Source organism: Magallana gigas, chromosome 3, assembly GCF_963853765.1.
Source record: "Magallana gigas chromosome 3, xbMagGiga1.1, whole genome shotgun sequence".
NCBI lineage: Eukaryota > Metazoa > Mollusca > Bivalvia > Ostreida > Ostreidae > Magallana > Magallana gigas.
In genome coordinates, this window is record NC_088855.1 from 10,307,952 (window position 1) to 10,320,995 (window position 13,044).

A 13,044-nucleotide genomic window follows, 5' to 3' on the forward strand; every position below is an offset into this window, starting at 1 on the left:
AATTTCAATGTTTTCAAAAACCTACCCCCCAACGTGATCAATTTTTATCTGCGTAGATTTATCATGATTTTGACTCGGAAGCCAATATGTGCTGTAATATAAGATTTCGATTACTTGAAGATTGTTATTAAAAAAAAAGAATAAAAGGTTTCTCTTTTAAAAATACTCAATATTAACTAGCAACGAGCCAAACAAAAGATAAATTCCTTGTACGCAATTAAGATGTTTAGAAAAAAGATTCCATCACTTTTACAACTAAATACTTCACTCGATACTCATCCTTGTTCTAATATTATTAAGCATTGCAGAAAAGAAGAGCTCTTTATTTTAATATTCTAGCATTGGAACATACCGGTATTTCAAAATTATATTTTATAGATTTGGGTCCTCTTTCAGACAAAATCATAGTACATGTATATTGCTAGAAAAAATCATAGAACTGCAGCAGGTTACAGCCAACACTCTCGCCTCTGTATAGCAGCTTGACAGTTGTTATTTCTATTTGTTCAATGCAAGCCATAATATATTATTAGATTCGTTTTCTCAATGCACTTGGCTACTGCTGTTAAAAGTGCAAGCGAATACACGACCAAGATAGATTACAACACCATGATTTCATTGATTTCAGACCTTCATAAGTCGTATTCCACATTCTCTGAGCCACAGCGATTCCGTCGTCAATGGACCCGCCATCTTGTATAGTTCGATTGTAGCTCTCAGCCAAGTATATTGCACCGTCATAAAAAGCAGTAATGAAGTAGTTGACAACCTGTACAGAGTAAACAGCAGGACCCATGGCATTAATGCCAGATATAATTATATTTATCTGGTTAAAGAAACCATCTCTACATGGAAATTCGGCTAATTAAAGAAAACAAAGTATCTAGATTGGTACAACAGATAAAAAGACGTACCTAAATATACCAAAACACACTTGGACTGTTATTAAAAACTGATATAAAATAGCACCGATTGTGGAAGTGGTTTTATCATTCACAAGTCTCGTCATTATAGGACTAATATCTTTAAGCAACAAGCTGTCGCGTGAATCATATAGTAAAACTATGTGTTTAGACCAGACTGTCAAGAGAGTTAAATTGCTTTCTTGGTGATTCATGTGAGTATATTGTATGAAGGAAGCAAGCATTTATTGCAGAATAAAACCTCAATGCTCGCATCCTGAGGTTACGTAATTTTTCTGCAATGCTAATCTTTCAATGCCATCCGTATGAAAAACCAAGGACAGAAGTTGTTAATATAAATACATTTCTCTTTGAATCTCTTCGTAATTGTCAATATATATAAAACGCTTGTGATGCATATATGTATGGGATGTTTTTACATATTCTGATGCGATAACAAGGAAATGGTTACATGTAACATCCTTACCCTCCAAATAAAAGTAATGTTCATCAAACACGGGTGATCTGATAACTAGGGGATATCATAGGTATACCAGTCTTATGGTGTTTTCAATTTAGTGAAAATAATGATATAATTAAATGATTAATTAGTGTTGTATTTTAACCTGTACACTACATATAGGCGATTATCCAAACAATTATATCAAATATATAGAAAACAAAAGGGGGCTCAAGGAATTTTTTTAAAGGCATTTTTCGATCAAGATTGGTGATAAGAAATGAAATTTGAATTTATCTCTATGAACTGACCTCGTCGTTTTTGAATTCATAGCCGTAGTCTCGTTTGCTCCGAACTTTGACCTCTTCAGCGAATTGGAGATACTCCGTGTTATCAGGCTGGCGGACTGTAAGGAGCAGGAGGGATTGGTAGGCCTTAGTCACAGCTGTATCCTTGTAGTCGCCTGTAAACAATCCGATTTACTGACTGTAAACATACACGTAATAAATACAGCTACTTATTTGTAAGCAATCAATTCATTGACTGTCAACATACACGTAATAAGTACAGCTACTTATTTGTAAGCAATCAATTCATTGACTGTCAACATACGCGTAATAAATACAGCTACTTATTTGTAAGCAATCAATTCATTGACTGTCAACATACGCGTAATAAGTACAGCTACTTATTTGTAAGCAATCAATTCATTGACTGTCAACACACATCTAGTAAAAACGAATAGCCGTCTGTAAACAACCAATTAATTGACATACACGTTATAAATACAATATAACCGTTAACAAAAACGCAAAAACGTTCATGCTTTTTTAATTAAACATTAACATATACGCCGAATTGCATCATTTATACATTTACCAGTAAATTCACACTTATATCTGATCAGTATTATTACTCATGATCCCCACCCCCTCAAATCGTGATTGAAATTTACGTGAAATCACGTTTGACAAATAATCTTAACATGTAGATATACTTAATAGTAATGGAGTGAATGGTGGACTTATAAAATCAATATGGACAATTACTAATAATTACATTGTAAATGTTAATTGTATATTTATGTAATTAGATAAACTTTCATTGTAAAAGTAAATTATATGCTCTACCGGGAAAATGTTGCATGACCTTTAGTGCTTCTTTGAGCCATTCAATAAAACTTTAGATTTTTATTATTGTGTTTAACAATTTTTTACTTCATTGTCGGCTATTAAATCATAGCTGATTGAAATCAACAAAATTTGGCCTTCTTCAGTTCTGTTCTGTTCATACAAATGTACGTAATCCGTGCATATTAGCTTCATACCAGCGTCATTTTTGATCTGTTAACATGTGGTAGGTAGATAGCTACATCGAAATACCGAAAGTTTAGGTTCTGTTAAAATGGGTATACAAGACTAGCTACCTCTATAAAAAAGCTTGTAATAACCAAGCCAATCGGATGGAAACAGCTCCATTGCCAAAAACACGTATCCGCCCGACGTCATTCCAAGCTGATCAGCGCGATACAGAAAAGTCCTGAGGAGATCCGCAGAGCAGAAGATGACAAAGACTGCAAAACATAGAACCTTTCATCATGATCATGACAAGATCTAAATTTCTAATTCCAGGTATAAAATATGTGTAATACCTTTTCTTTAGAACATTAAAAGCAACGTTTTAAAAGGACATGAATAAGAACTGAATATATTTTTATTGTTAACACAGTGTTTTAATAATGAAAAAAGTAATATTGATGTGCTGATTAAATAAATACACTTTTGATAATTTTAAAATTAATGATAACGGGGGCTTTAAATGTTAAGAGGGATACGCTTGGATTAATATTTGTGAAGTTTATGGCATACTTTAATTAAAAAATATATCAGTATTTTTCAAAATCCCATGTTTTGCATTAATATAACAGAGCAAGAGTAACCTCTTTGTAAAATCAAAAAAATCAAGCTGACAGAAAAGGGGTATTTATATACTCATCAAGCGTTTCTCATTCAACAGTGCAATACTTTTTGTGATTGGTCAGAAAGGCTTTTATAGCCTTACAATAATTCAAAAGCGATTCTGATCTTAAAAATGAGTTATTAAGATAATTAAATTCTTTGACAATTTCTATTGAATATATATAATTGTATATAATACATGTATATATACTATTAATCAATTTGAGAAATTGTCAAAGAATTTAACTATTTTGATATTTTATTTTAAAGGTCATATTGAGTACTGATCCTGTTTAAAAAATACAATTCAATTTTGTTTATCTATATACGTATGTTTATAGAGTACATATGTTTTGCAAAAGATGATGTAAACTAAAATTTTAAAAATTCAAAATATACAACATTTACATTTATCATAGAAAGTATATAATATTTTTTTCTTTTTTTTAATACATTTTGTTTATTATAAAGCTATTGAGCTTCAGTTTATGATAAAACGTAATTACAAACGCACAATTTCGAACTTTTTATCTAATCTTTTTATATTTTCAGTAAACTTTAATCGACTTTTAAAGCCAAATTTCTATGTTAATGTTAAATTTGTTAGTTTTGAAAAAAATTATTAAAAGGCCAGGAATATATTTTTCTGATTCCTAAACATTTATACAGCTATTTTTTTAACATGACACATTCGATCACATCAACATCGGTGTTGATAAAATTTTACTCACAATAAATCTAGCTGCAGTGAGTTGCGACAGCTTTAAAAAATTCTGTATAAAGGAATAAAAAAATATCCAAAATACACGTAAATGATTTTTTTTTTTTTACAAAATATCTATAGTAAGTATTTATTTTAGTAGAAATAAAAGGTTAATATGATGTTTAATTCTTGACAACCAATTCTTTGTATGATGCATCTCAATAAATAACGCAAAATTTTGCGCAATGAAAGCCTAAGTCGGCCACATTAGTACTCTTTAACCACCAGTATGTATTTACATCTAAGACCTGGGGTATATAATTACGGTTGAGATAAGCCCCTGTTTTCTAGATTAAAAAAAAACAACATAATGAAACCCGAGACAACAAAACCTGCAGGATAGCAGTCTCACAATTTTCCCAATGTGTGAGACTGCTGTCTTCGGCGAGGAACCGTAATCCTACCTGTGTGGAGACAGGCAGGTACACGATTCCTTTTGTTGAAATAAAGGTTAATATACTTTTCAAAAAAGCAACGCTGACCCAATATACGCTCTTTGATAGAGGACAAATCATTGTTTTAACTTAAACAACAAGTTTCATTGAAAAATGTTTTAGGTCTCACATAAAGGATATTGGCTGCTGTTGGCATATTACGGAATTGGGTTGATCAAAGCTCATAAATCCCATCGGAAAATAAATGTTCAATATGACTACGTATCTAAAGCATTATCACCTGATCCTTTGTTCCGAGGATCGCCTGAAGTCGTAGGGTTCACGATATCAATTAACGTGAGTTTGATATGGGAGAAACTGCAGTTTATTTTCAATTACATTCTTTGCGCTCTATATTCTAATATCCTTAAAGACCCTCGAAGTATTTAATACAACATGATACGAAATGGAAATAAAACTGAAATCCAAATGCATGGAAACTTTACGGTTTTTCTTTTTAAAAATACCAAACAAAGAGACATGCATAGCTGTTGGGTGGAGAGGTGTTCGATTTTTCAGTATCTTTCCATTTACTTACATCTTGCGTACTGGCTAGCTTCCTGCAGCAAGATGCCAGGGTCTTTGAGTTTGGTAGCAGAGAATGGTATGTCAAGGGGCCGAGGCAAACTCTCTATGCCCTTCAAGTCGATGGCAAGCTGACCTCCCGCCAAATTAAAGAAGACGTAATCCTGATCGTATAGAATGGCAATATGAGACCATGAGTACTCCTTCAAAATTTCCACCATAGAATCTGAAAATAAATTAAAATGATATTTTTTTTAAAGTTTATAATCTTATACGATTGTAACATTGTTCTCCATGTGTCAAGTTTTTTTTTTATAGTTTTGAACTTACGTGTATGTAACCAAGTGTTTTGGTTTCATATTTTTAACAGCCTTAATGTCGTTGTTTTTTTTAAATAAATTGCGTTTCAAAATTAAAACCTTCATGACATAATTTGGGTTTCTTATTTGACTACGTTCCATCAATTTATCAAAATTAAATTAACGTTTGCAAAGTATACTTTGGACAAAAGAGGCAATAATTAATTAACCCAAAATGCTTTAGTTTTAAAATGTTGCAGAAACAAATCTTGACAGTGATTAAGTGTTGTTCTCTAACGCAATATTTCATGTTAAGTATCTGCGGTGTATCCATTGAGAAGTTTAAATGCATTAATTGGAAATTTTCTACAGAAAATGGATGTGAAATGTTGACTTCCTGTTTAGATAGGAAGTTGATGATTTTTATCAAATTAGGAGGTAGTTTATTTAACGTTGTCTTCGCAGTATAGTTTCTTTAAATGTCATCCTGGAAAGGAGAGTAAATATTTTATTGCATGCCATGGAGTATTTTTGCATACGAAAAAAATCGTGAGCGCGCCCTTAAATTTTTCAAAATTAGATATATGCGATTTTTACTGAAAACCCCAAAAACTAATACATGTAGCATATCAGCGACGCTACAGTACATCAACAGCTAGAAGACATAAGTTATGCTGATGAGTGGTTGGCCTGAATATCAGTATATTGTTATGGTCTGCACAAGACCTATATGTACATTTGTCAATGTGACAAGCCTTTATTACAAGGCCACCCCCCTACATGTACTAAATACTAGTAGTTAAATTTGTCACACAACTGCTTTCATATCTTCCATTAGAAGGTATGAACCACTATAGCCAATATCTTTTTTGGACCAAGTGAAATTCAAGGCTTCTACACAGCTACAATAAACGTTTCTGTAGATCATCGCAGGTCGTGGACATTGTACACTGTATAAAATACATGTAACATGTAAGAAACGTGTAGGAACGTTATAAAAACTCCCCTCGTGATCAAATGAAATGAGGTTAATTTTAGCGGTTTAGATTCATGAGCAAATTCTAGAGGAAGGGGATCTGAAGGGGGGATTGAGGTAGCTACGGACTACCGTCAAAATTCAGTCTCATTATATTTACATTGTAAAGTTACCGAAAATAGCCTAAGAACCCTCCCTTCCGAAACCGATAATATATATCGACATCCTCCTCCCTCAACGGAAAAATGTTCTTTATTTGTACATACATGTAAGATTGAGAAGCTTTTAAAAATTGGAGTAAAATTATAACGGGTTTTCTGGGATTAATTTATAAATATCATTACTCATATCATGAACAAGGACCAAACAATGTATATTTCATCACTTTATTTGTGAAATTAGATTTTATGATGATGAAAATTTGAGAAGATAGTGATTAAATGACATAATTAATTTCGCACCGTGTCTGCGGCTTATTGACAACTGACGACATACCAGGTGTTTATAATATATTATATCAATATTCCTGTTTCCTCTCGGATGCGTCCAAGTGTCCAGGTAACAAATTGACAGGGTCCACAAGATTTTTCTCACCGCCATTATTTCAAATTACAGGATATGCATCAATAAAATGAATTCCATATGAATTCCATAGAGAAACAAGGATAGAATAATCAATCGCTGAGTGACTGCAGCGAATATAGTTCAGTCTTAATTGAATGATGTACTTTCAAATGTATAGAACAAGATTTTCAGGCATTAGTGGTTAATGATACTGCAGCAAGAAAAGTGGAACCGTTTTTAACGAAATAAAACGCACTTGTCTTCAAAGATGTACCAAATTGGTACATGTTCGTTTATGTTGAAACTAAACCTGGTAACTATATCTGATAAGAAACCCAAACTCATAGGCCATTGTTTCATTTAATCAATTTTATAGCTGGAGGGAGAAAGCTGCTCTATATACAATGTATCTATTTAAGACTAAATCTGCTATATATATATGTAAGTCTTCTATGTCATGCGCCGAACCTGACAATTTTTCCGGGGGGGGGGGGGGGGTTCCAAGGCATATTTTCGATAGTTCTACTGTGAGAATTGGATAAATTTGAATTTGACACCGCCACCGACTCTTCTAAAACCCCGCATGTATGTCAATCATTTTTTTTAATTTATAAATTAGATATGACCAGTACGACTTAAGAAAAACAATTCAGGTGTCAGTGAGTAATGCATTGCTAGGAAATGTTTTACGTCACACTTACACCAAAGAACAAGGATCAAACACATTGTTTCGCACTGATGCTACACTGAACCACTATGAACCTTAAATGGAATGATATTTAACATAATTTTAGATCTGAGAAATGCAAAAGACATTCAAAAGAGAAAATAATTGGTCTTCTTGAATGAAGCGTGCCGTAACATCTTTGTTATTGTATGAGATAGTGTTTAATCTAAAAAAAATATATAAATGTCGTCTTTTTAATATAAGTATTAAACACGAATATACAACAATGTCAAAATAAATAATTGATACCAAGTTATATTAGATATCTATTCTACATAAAAAAAAAACCCTTCCCATCAACTATAAAAATATTCAAGAAAGCAAAAGAAAAAAATAATCAGCGAAAAATATGATAGAAAAAATAACTTTTTAGGTTTCATTAACCGAAATAATATCATTTATTTCATAAAACTTTATTTTTTTTTTTTTGATAGTACAGAAACTTACATAAATGTACTATAATGACGCATTCTGTACGTCAGAGCGTACACTGCCTTTTTGTAAATATACAAGTAAAACAGTGAATCTGTTAGGAAAAAAAAAGTATTAAAAACTGTTCTCATATATAGACATGAACATGATCTTATTTGAATCGAGACAATACCTTAGAGGACAAATGAAAGTAAACTATACTGATTGGATGCACGTACACGGAAGAGAGACCTACTGTCTACAGATCATCATTATAAATCCAGTACTAACACAGAGAATAGGTTGATGGTTTTGTACCTGTGTATTTATCTTATTGCCACATTTATGAAGAGACGACAATCGTGAAAATGACACATTTTACCAGTTTGCAGCAGTTTGTTGTTTGCTTGTATTTTGTTTTCTACTTGGTCACACTATGGGGAATTCGTGTTTTGGTCATTTCAAGTTTTCTTTTCTATTTTTAGCGTCCGCGGACAAATTTGGTTTCAAGCATTAAAAAACCACACACATTTACTTCCAAAATGTACAAGTACTCTTCATGTTTTAAAATACATGTATGTGCACTAAAAATTTAAATGTGCTCTGTTTTACGATTTATATCACATGCAAATTTATTTGGTTATTTTTATGATAGCATTAAGAATATGGGCCCATATAATGATAATAAATTTTTATAAGCGTCCTGAACGATAATTTGGTTTTTTTAGTCAATATGAGGTTTTTTTTTTTTCAGAGAAAAAGATAGATTTTTTCACTTTCCAGTTGACGCCAAACATTTACATGTATATTATAACTTAAACTGGCCTGATAACAAATACATCTTGTTTCTTCTGCAATGGTATGGCATTCGGCTTTTGCAAGGTACCTATCAACAAATATGGTAAATTGGCATCATTAAAATCATGGATGATTGATGTTCTTTTTCCTAATGGGTGTTATAAAGAAAAGTCAACAAATTGGCTCATTCTTGAACACAGAAAACGAACTGTCGGTTAGCGGAACACTCTAATGAAACAAGTTCGCGTATTGATTTGTTTGCGCAGTTTAATTGCGCGTTATATACGAGGTTTCAGTTATTCGGCTGTTGAAATATTAGTTACAAAATTATCTTATTGCTATTCTAGTTATATAGTAAAATCAACTACTCACTAATGATACGTGAAAGGATATTGCGTCATCGTGACTACACGTGTCACAATTATTAGAAGAGATAGAATGAAGGATTAAAGTATAAATAGAATAAGAACTAGAATATGTTACCCGAGAACGATGCTTACTTTGGATTAAATTTTGCTATTGGAGTTTCACGAGAATGAGAGAGAGAGAGAGAGAGAGAGAGAGAGAGAGAGAGAGAGAGAGAGAGAGAGAGAGAGAGAGAGAGAGAGAGAGAGAGAGAGAGAGAGATGCACATGTAAAGGCTAATAAAGATCTAGCCAGTCTCAAGAATGTTTCCACATTCTTTAAGCCGCTATAAGCCTTAACCTTAATAAAATAATTTGTTTTATTTTTTAAAATATGTACAGAAATACAGTGAAAAACAGTGTACGAGTTGTGAATAATGGTAAATTTGTTACTAGTAAATACTGACCATTCTTAAGGTAAAAGTTAAATTTCTTTTTGAAATTATTAGTTTAGTTTATAGTAAAATAAATACTGCAAAAAAGGCACAATTATTATAGAAACTGTTTTTAATATATTATTTATATTAATGTTAAGACCATTAATGAACACGTTTATTAAAATACCTATAACAAATTACGTCGACGTTATGAAATGTTTTAATGGTTTCTCATTCAATGCATTATTAAATGATATCTTCATTCATACATTTGAAATTTAATATACGGTGAATGAGTCAATTCAAAATTGACCGAAACTTTGAACTTCAATGAGAATGACTGTAAAACAAAAAAGTTCATCCTCCTATGTACATTACTTATTGATAATATCGATAATTTACATATCTAAATTTGGAGAGGGACCCAAAGAGAGTTGTAAATACGCGAGAACTGTGAAATGATGTCGTTTATGATTCAAACAGGCAATGAAAGCAGTGGAAAAGGCACACAACTCAACGCACTGACGCGGACATTATATTTTACTGCAATGTACATGTTTGTTAACATCATACCCAGTTGTATATGAACCACTAAAGATGGTGTTTGTGATGTTAGGGGTAGAAAATGAAAAAAAAACCTCTTAAAAATCTGAGAATGTTTAGCACAAGAAAAAAAAAGACACTTGAAATGCAAAGTATATTACCTGTTTTTATTTTATATAGAATGAATCTTTATTTCTAATTTTCTATTTATTAATGAATTGCAGTATAAATATATGTATAGTTTTAAGCTGCTTCTGTCTGAAAAAAAATATAAAATGAATATCGAGCTTACTTGATAATTTCCCCAAATTGTACGACATCCTTGTAAACGTAGTATACATGTCGGCGTCCGATGGGTCCCGAATGATGAGATCACCGACCCCACTAACAATCGGAAGTTTTAGGTACTGTGCGAGCCTACCTGCAGCCACTAGGGTAGCCGAGCAGGCCGGTCCTATAACTGCTTTGACATTGTACACATAATGGAGTTCCGAAAGGTGTCCGATGACGGTTTCTTTCGGACAGAATCCGGTATAATTATGATATTTTGGAATAAAGCGCACTCCGTACTTTGATTCTGAGAGTTCGAAAGCGATATCCAAAGCGGCACCCACTCTCCGTAGATCGAATGGCTCCGCTGCGCTGGTCATGAGCAGAACACCGACTTTCACATCTGTTACTGAGTTGGCAGTTTTCAAAATCAGTGACAAGAAGAAAGTAGTGAGGGTATTTAGTTGCATTGTAAATCGGATATGTCCTTATGATAACGATTTATTTGCATTCTCAAAACCGCTCATCGCGGTGTGTGAAGATTTAGCAATGTGAACGAGCACCGGCGAACTGTGAGCGCGGAGACAATCCGATAAACTGCTAGGGTCGGCCTGTTATACTCTCAGATTTCAGAGAACAAGTAGCCAATTGATTGACTTGTAACAGTAGCTAGGAGGACGCTGGAGAGTGTGGATATCACGTACGACTCGAAAATAAATTCTTCTGGTTAATTGCTTTTGGATGAATTGAAAGGGTTGGATGTTTTTTCCACTTTCAGGTGTTTGTTGGTTCAGTATTACCATTGTGTGGTACACTTCGGACGCATGGGCGATACTGCAAGGTGTGATACATTTTTATCAGAGTTATTTGTTATACATTAATCACCATCCACTATGATAAAATTCAGTTAAGCCCAATTACCATAGTATTGATTGGATATTTTGAACTGATACCGACTTCCTAATGAAATATAAAAGCTTATCATCGCCCAAATGTCACTAACTGTTCAATGTGTGATAATCATATACCGGTATTAATATAATTGAACATAGAATTGTTATGAAGAAAACTTTGATATGTGTTTTATCAATCGAACATTTATGATATCAAAATGTGTTATTTGGTTCTTTGACGTAATGGTAATTTATGTATACATGTAGAAGACAATATGCGGAGAGTTACCAAACAACAATGAGTTAGAGCATGTGCAGTAGATGTTTCCGAAGAAATTACGATCGAACGTTGCCATTAAAAAAAATGCACAGAATTAATGTTAAAAATGAGGATTTGAAGTACCATCGTGTTTGTTTTAGAAATATTATATATACATGTATATATATTTTTTTTTTAATAAGAACTGTTTCTCTTGAATCAACCAAGGAGGCAGAATGGAGGAGTTACGTAATAATATTTCAGAAACGGCACAGCCCTTTAATTTTTACAGTGTAATCTGATGATTTAATGTATTCTAATAGACAATCAACAAATATACTTTTTGGAATGCACTTTTCTTTATGTATTAATCTGTTTATCTCATTCAGTGTTAAACACATATCCAGTGTACATTTGGGATTGCATCATTCTTGTACATGTTCTAATCTGAATTTCATTTATTTTGAAATAAAAACATATTTTTATATTTTTTTTTATACATTTTTGATTGCACTATACTAATGCATTTATCTGATAATCTGAATCATTCAAAAAGACTCCCATCCCATAGGCGTAAGAAGCGCGGGGGAGGGGAGGGGGGCTGGGGGGCCTCCTCCACTTTTTTTTGCAAAGTTATACATAACCATGACCAGAGACCTTTTATCATTATTTTTTTTTTTTTTTGCTTCTCAAGATATTTTTTTATCAGTCTAGCCCCCCCCCCCCCACTTAAAATTTGCTTTCGACGCCACTACATCCAATATACATTTTGAAATGATATCCACAATCCTTCATGAACATGTATTAATTTGATAATCTTATTGACACACAATATATATATATATATATATTATGGAATGCACCAACTTTCACAATGATTAACTGTTTTCAGATGTGTGTTAGAAGATAAAGCTTCAGGTCAAAAGAGTTATTACTTTCATCTCTTTTTAGCATCAAACGACAAACTCTGCTTGTAAGATATATTACCACGGCCATGACCGACATTTTCTGAACTCTTTGTTTTAAGTTTTTTGTTGTTGATTTGAAGTATTATTTGTCGTTGCTACTTCAGTAACTAACATGAGAATAATTTTGATTGAAAAAGGTTAAACGTATATATATATATAATAGATTATATCACTCCTTACAAGGTCGTTAGTTTAAATAAAATAGATGTACGCGATCAATCGAAATTGACACATTGTGTCCACAAATTCATGCACATCACATGTATTTACAGTAGCTTTCTTTATCAATGGAAGACTTTGTTAACTGGTGGCATTAAAAGGGAAACACTTTGCTCATAGAACAGGACAATGAATTATCAATCTCTATCAACAGCAAAAGTGTCGCTGCTAATGAATCTCATAGTGTCATCCCCTGCCTCAACTAACGACATGGATCTGCTAGAAACCTAAGTCTCATTACAGAATAAGACAAATATAATGCGAAGTAATTATAATAGCAAAAGTTAATTTTAT

The 13,044-nt window shown here is 32.6% G+C and overlaps 1 protein-coding gene across 1 annotated transcript in view; it reads right to left on the reverse strand.

The window, feature by feature from the left end:
- LOC105346626 (atrial natriuretic peptide receptor 1) overlaps nucleotides 1-11,170 on the reverse strand; it is a 41,339-nt gene extending 30,169 nt beyond the window's left edge. Inside the window, exons 1-5 of the mRNA XM_066078452.1 lie at nucleotides 10,434-11,170; nucleotides 5,056-5,268; nucleotides 2,789-2,935; nucleotides 1,674-1,825; nucleotides 631-769 (exon numbers count right to left, since the gene is read on the reverse strand). Coding sequence (XP_065934524.1) covers nucleotides 631-769; nucleotides 1,674-1,825; nucleotides 2,789-2,935; nucleotides 5,056-5,268; nucleotides 10,434-10,881 — 1,099 coding nt within the window. The 5' untranslated portion in view covers nucleotides 10,882-11,170. The remainder of the gene's footprint in view (nucleotides 1-630; nucleotides 770-1,673; nucleotides 1,826-2,788; nucleotides 2,936-5,055; nucleotides 5,269-10,433) is intronic.
- Nucleotides 11,171-13,044: the final 1,874 nt, after the last annotated feature.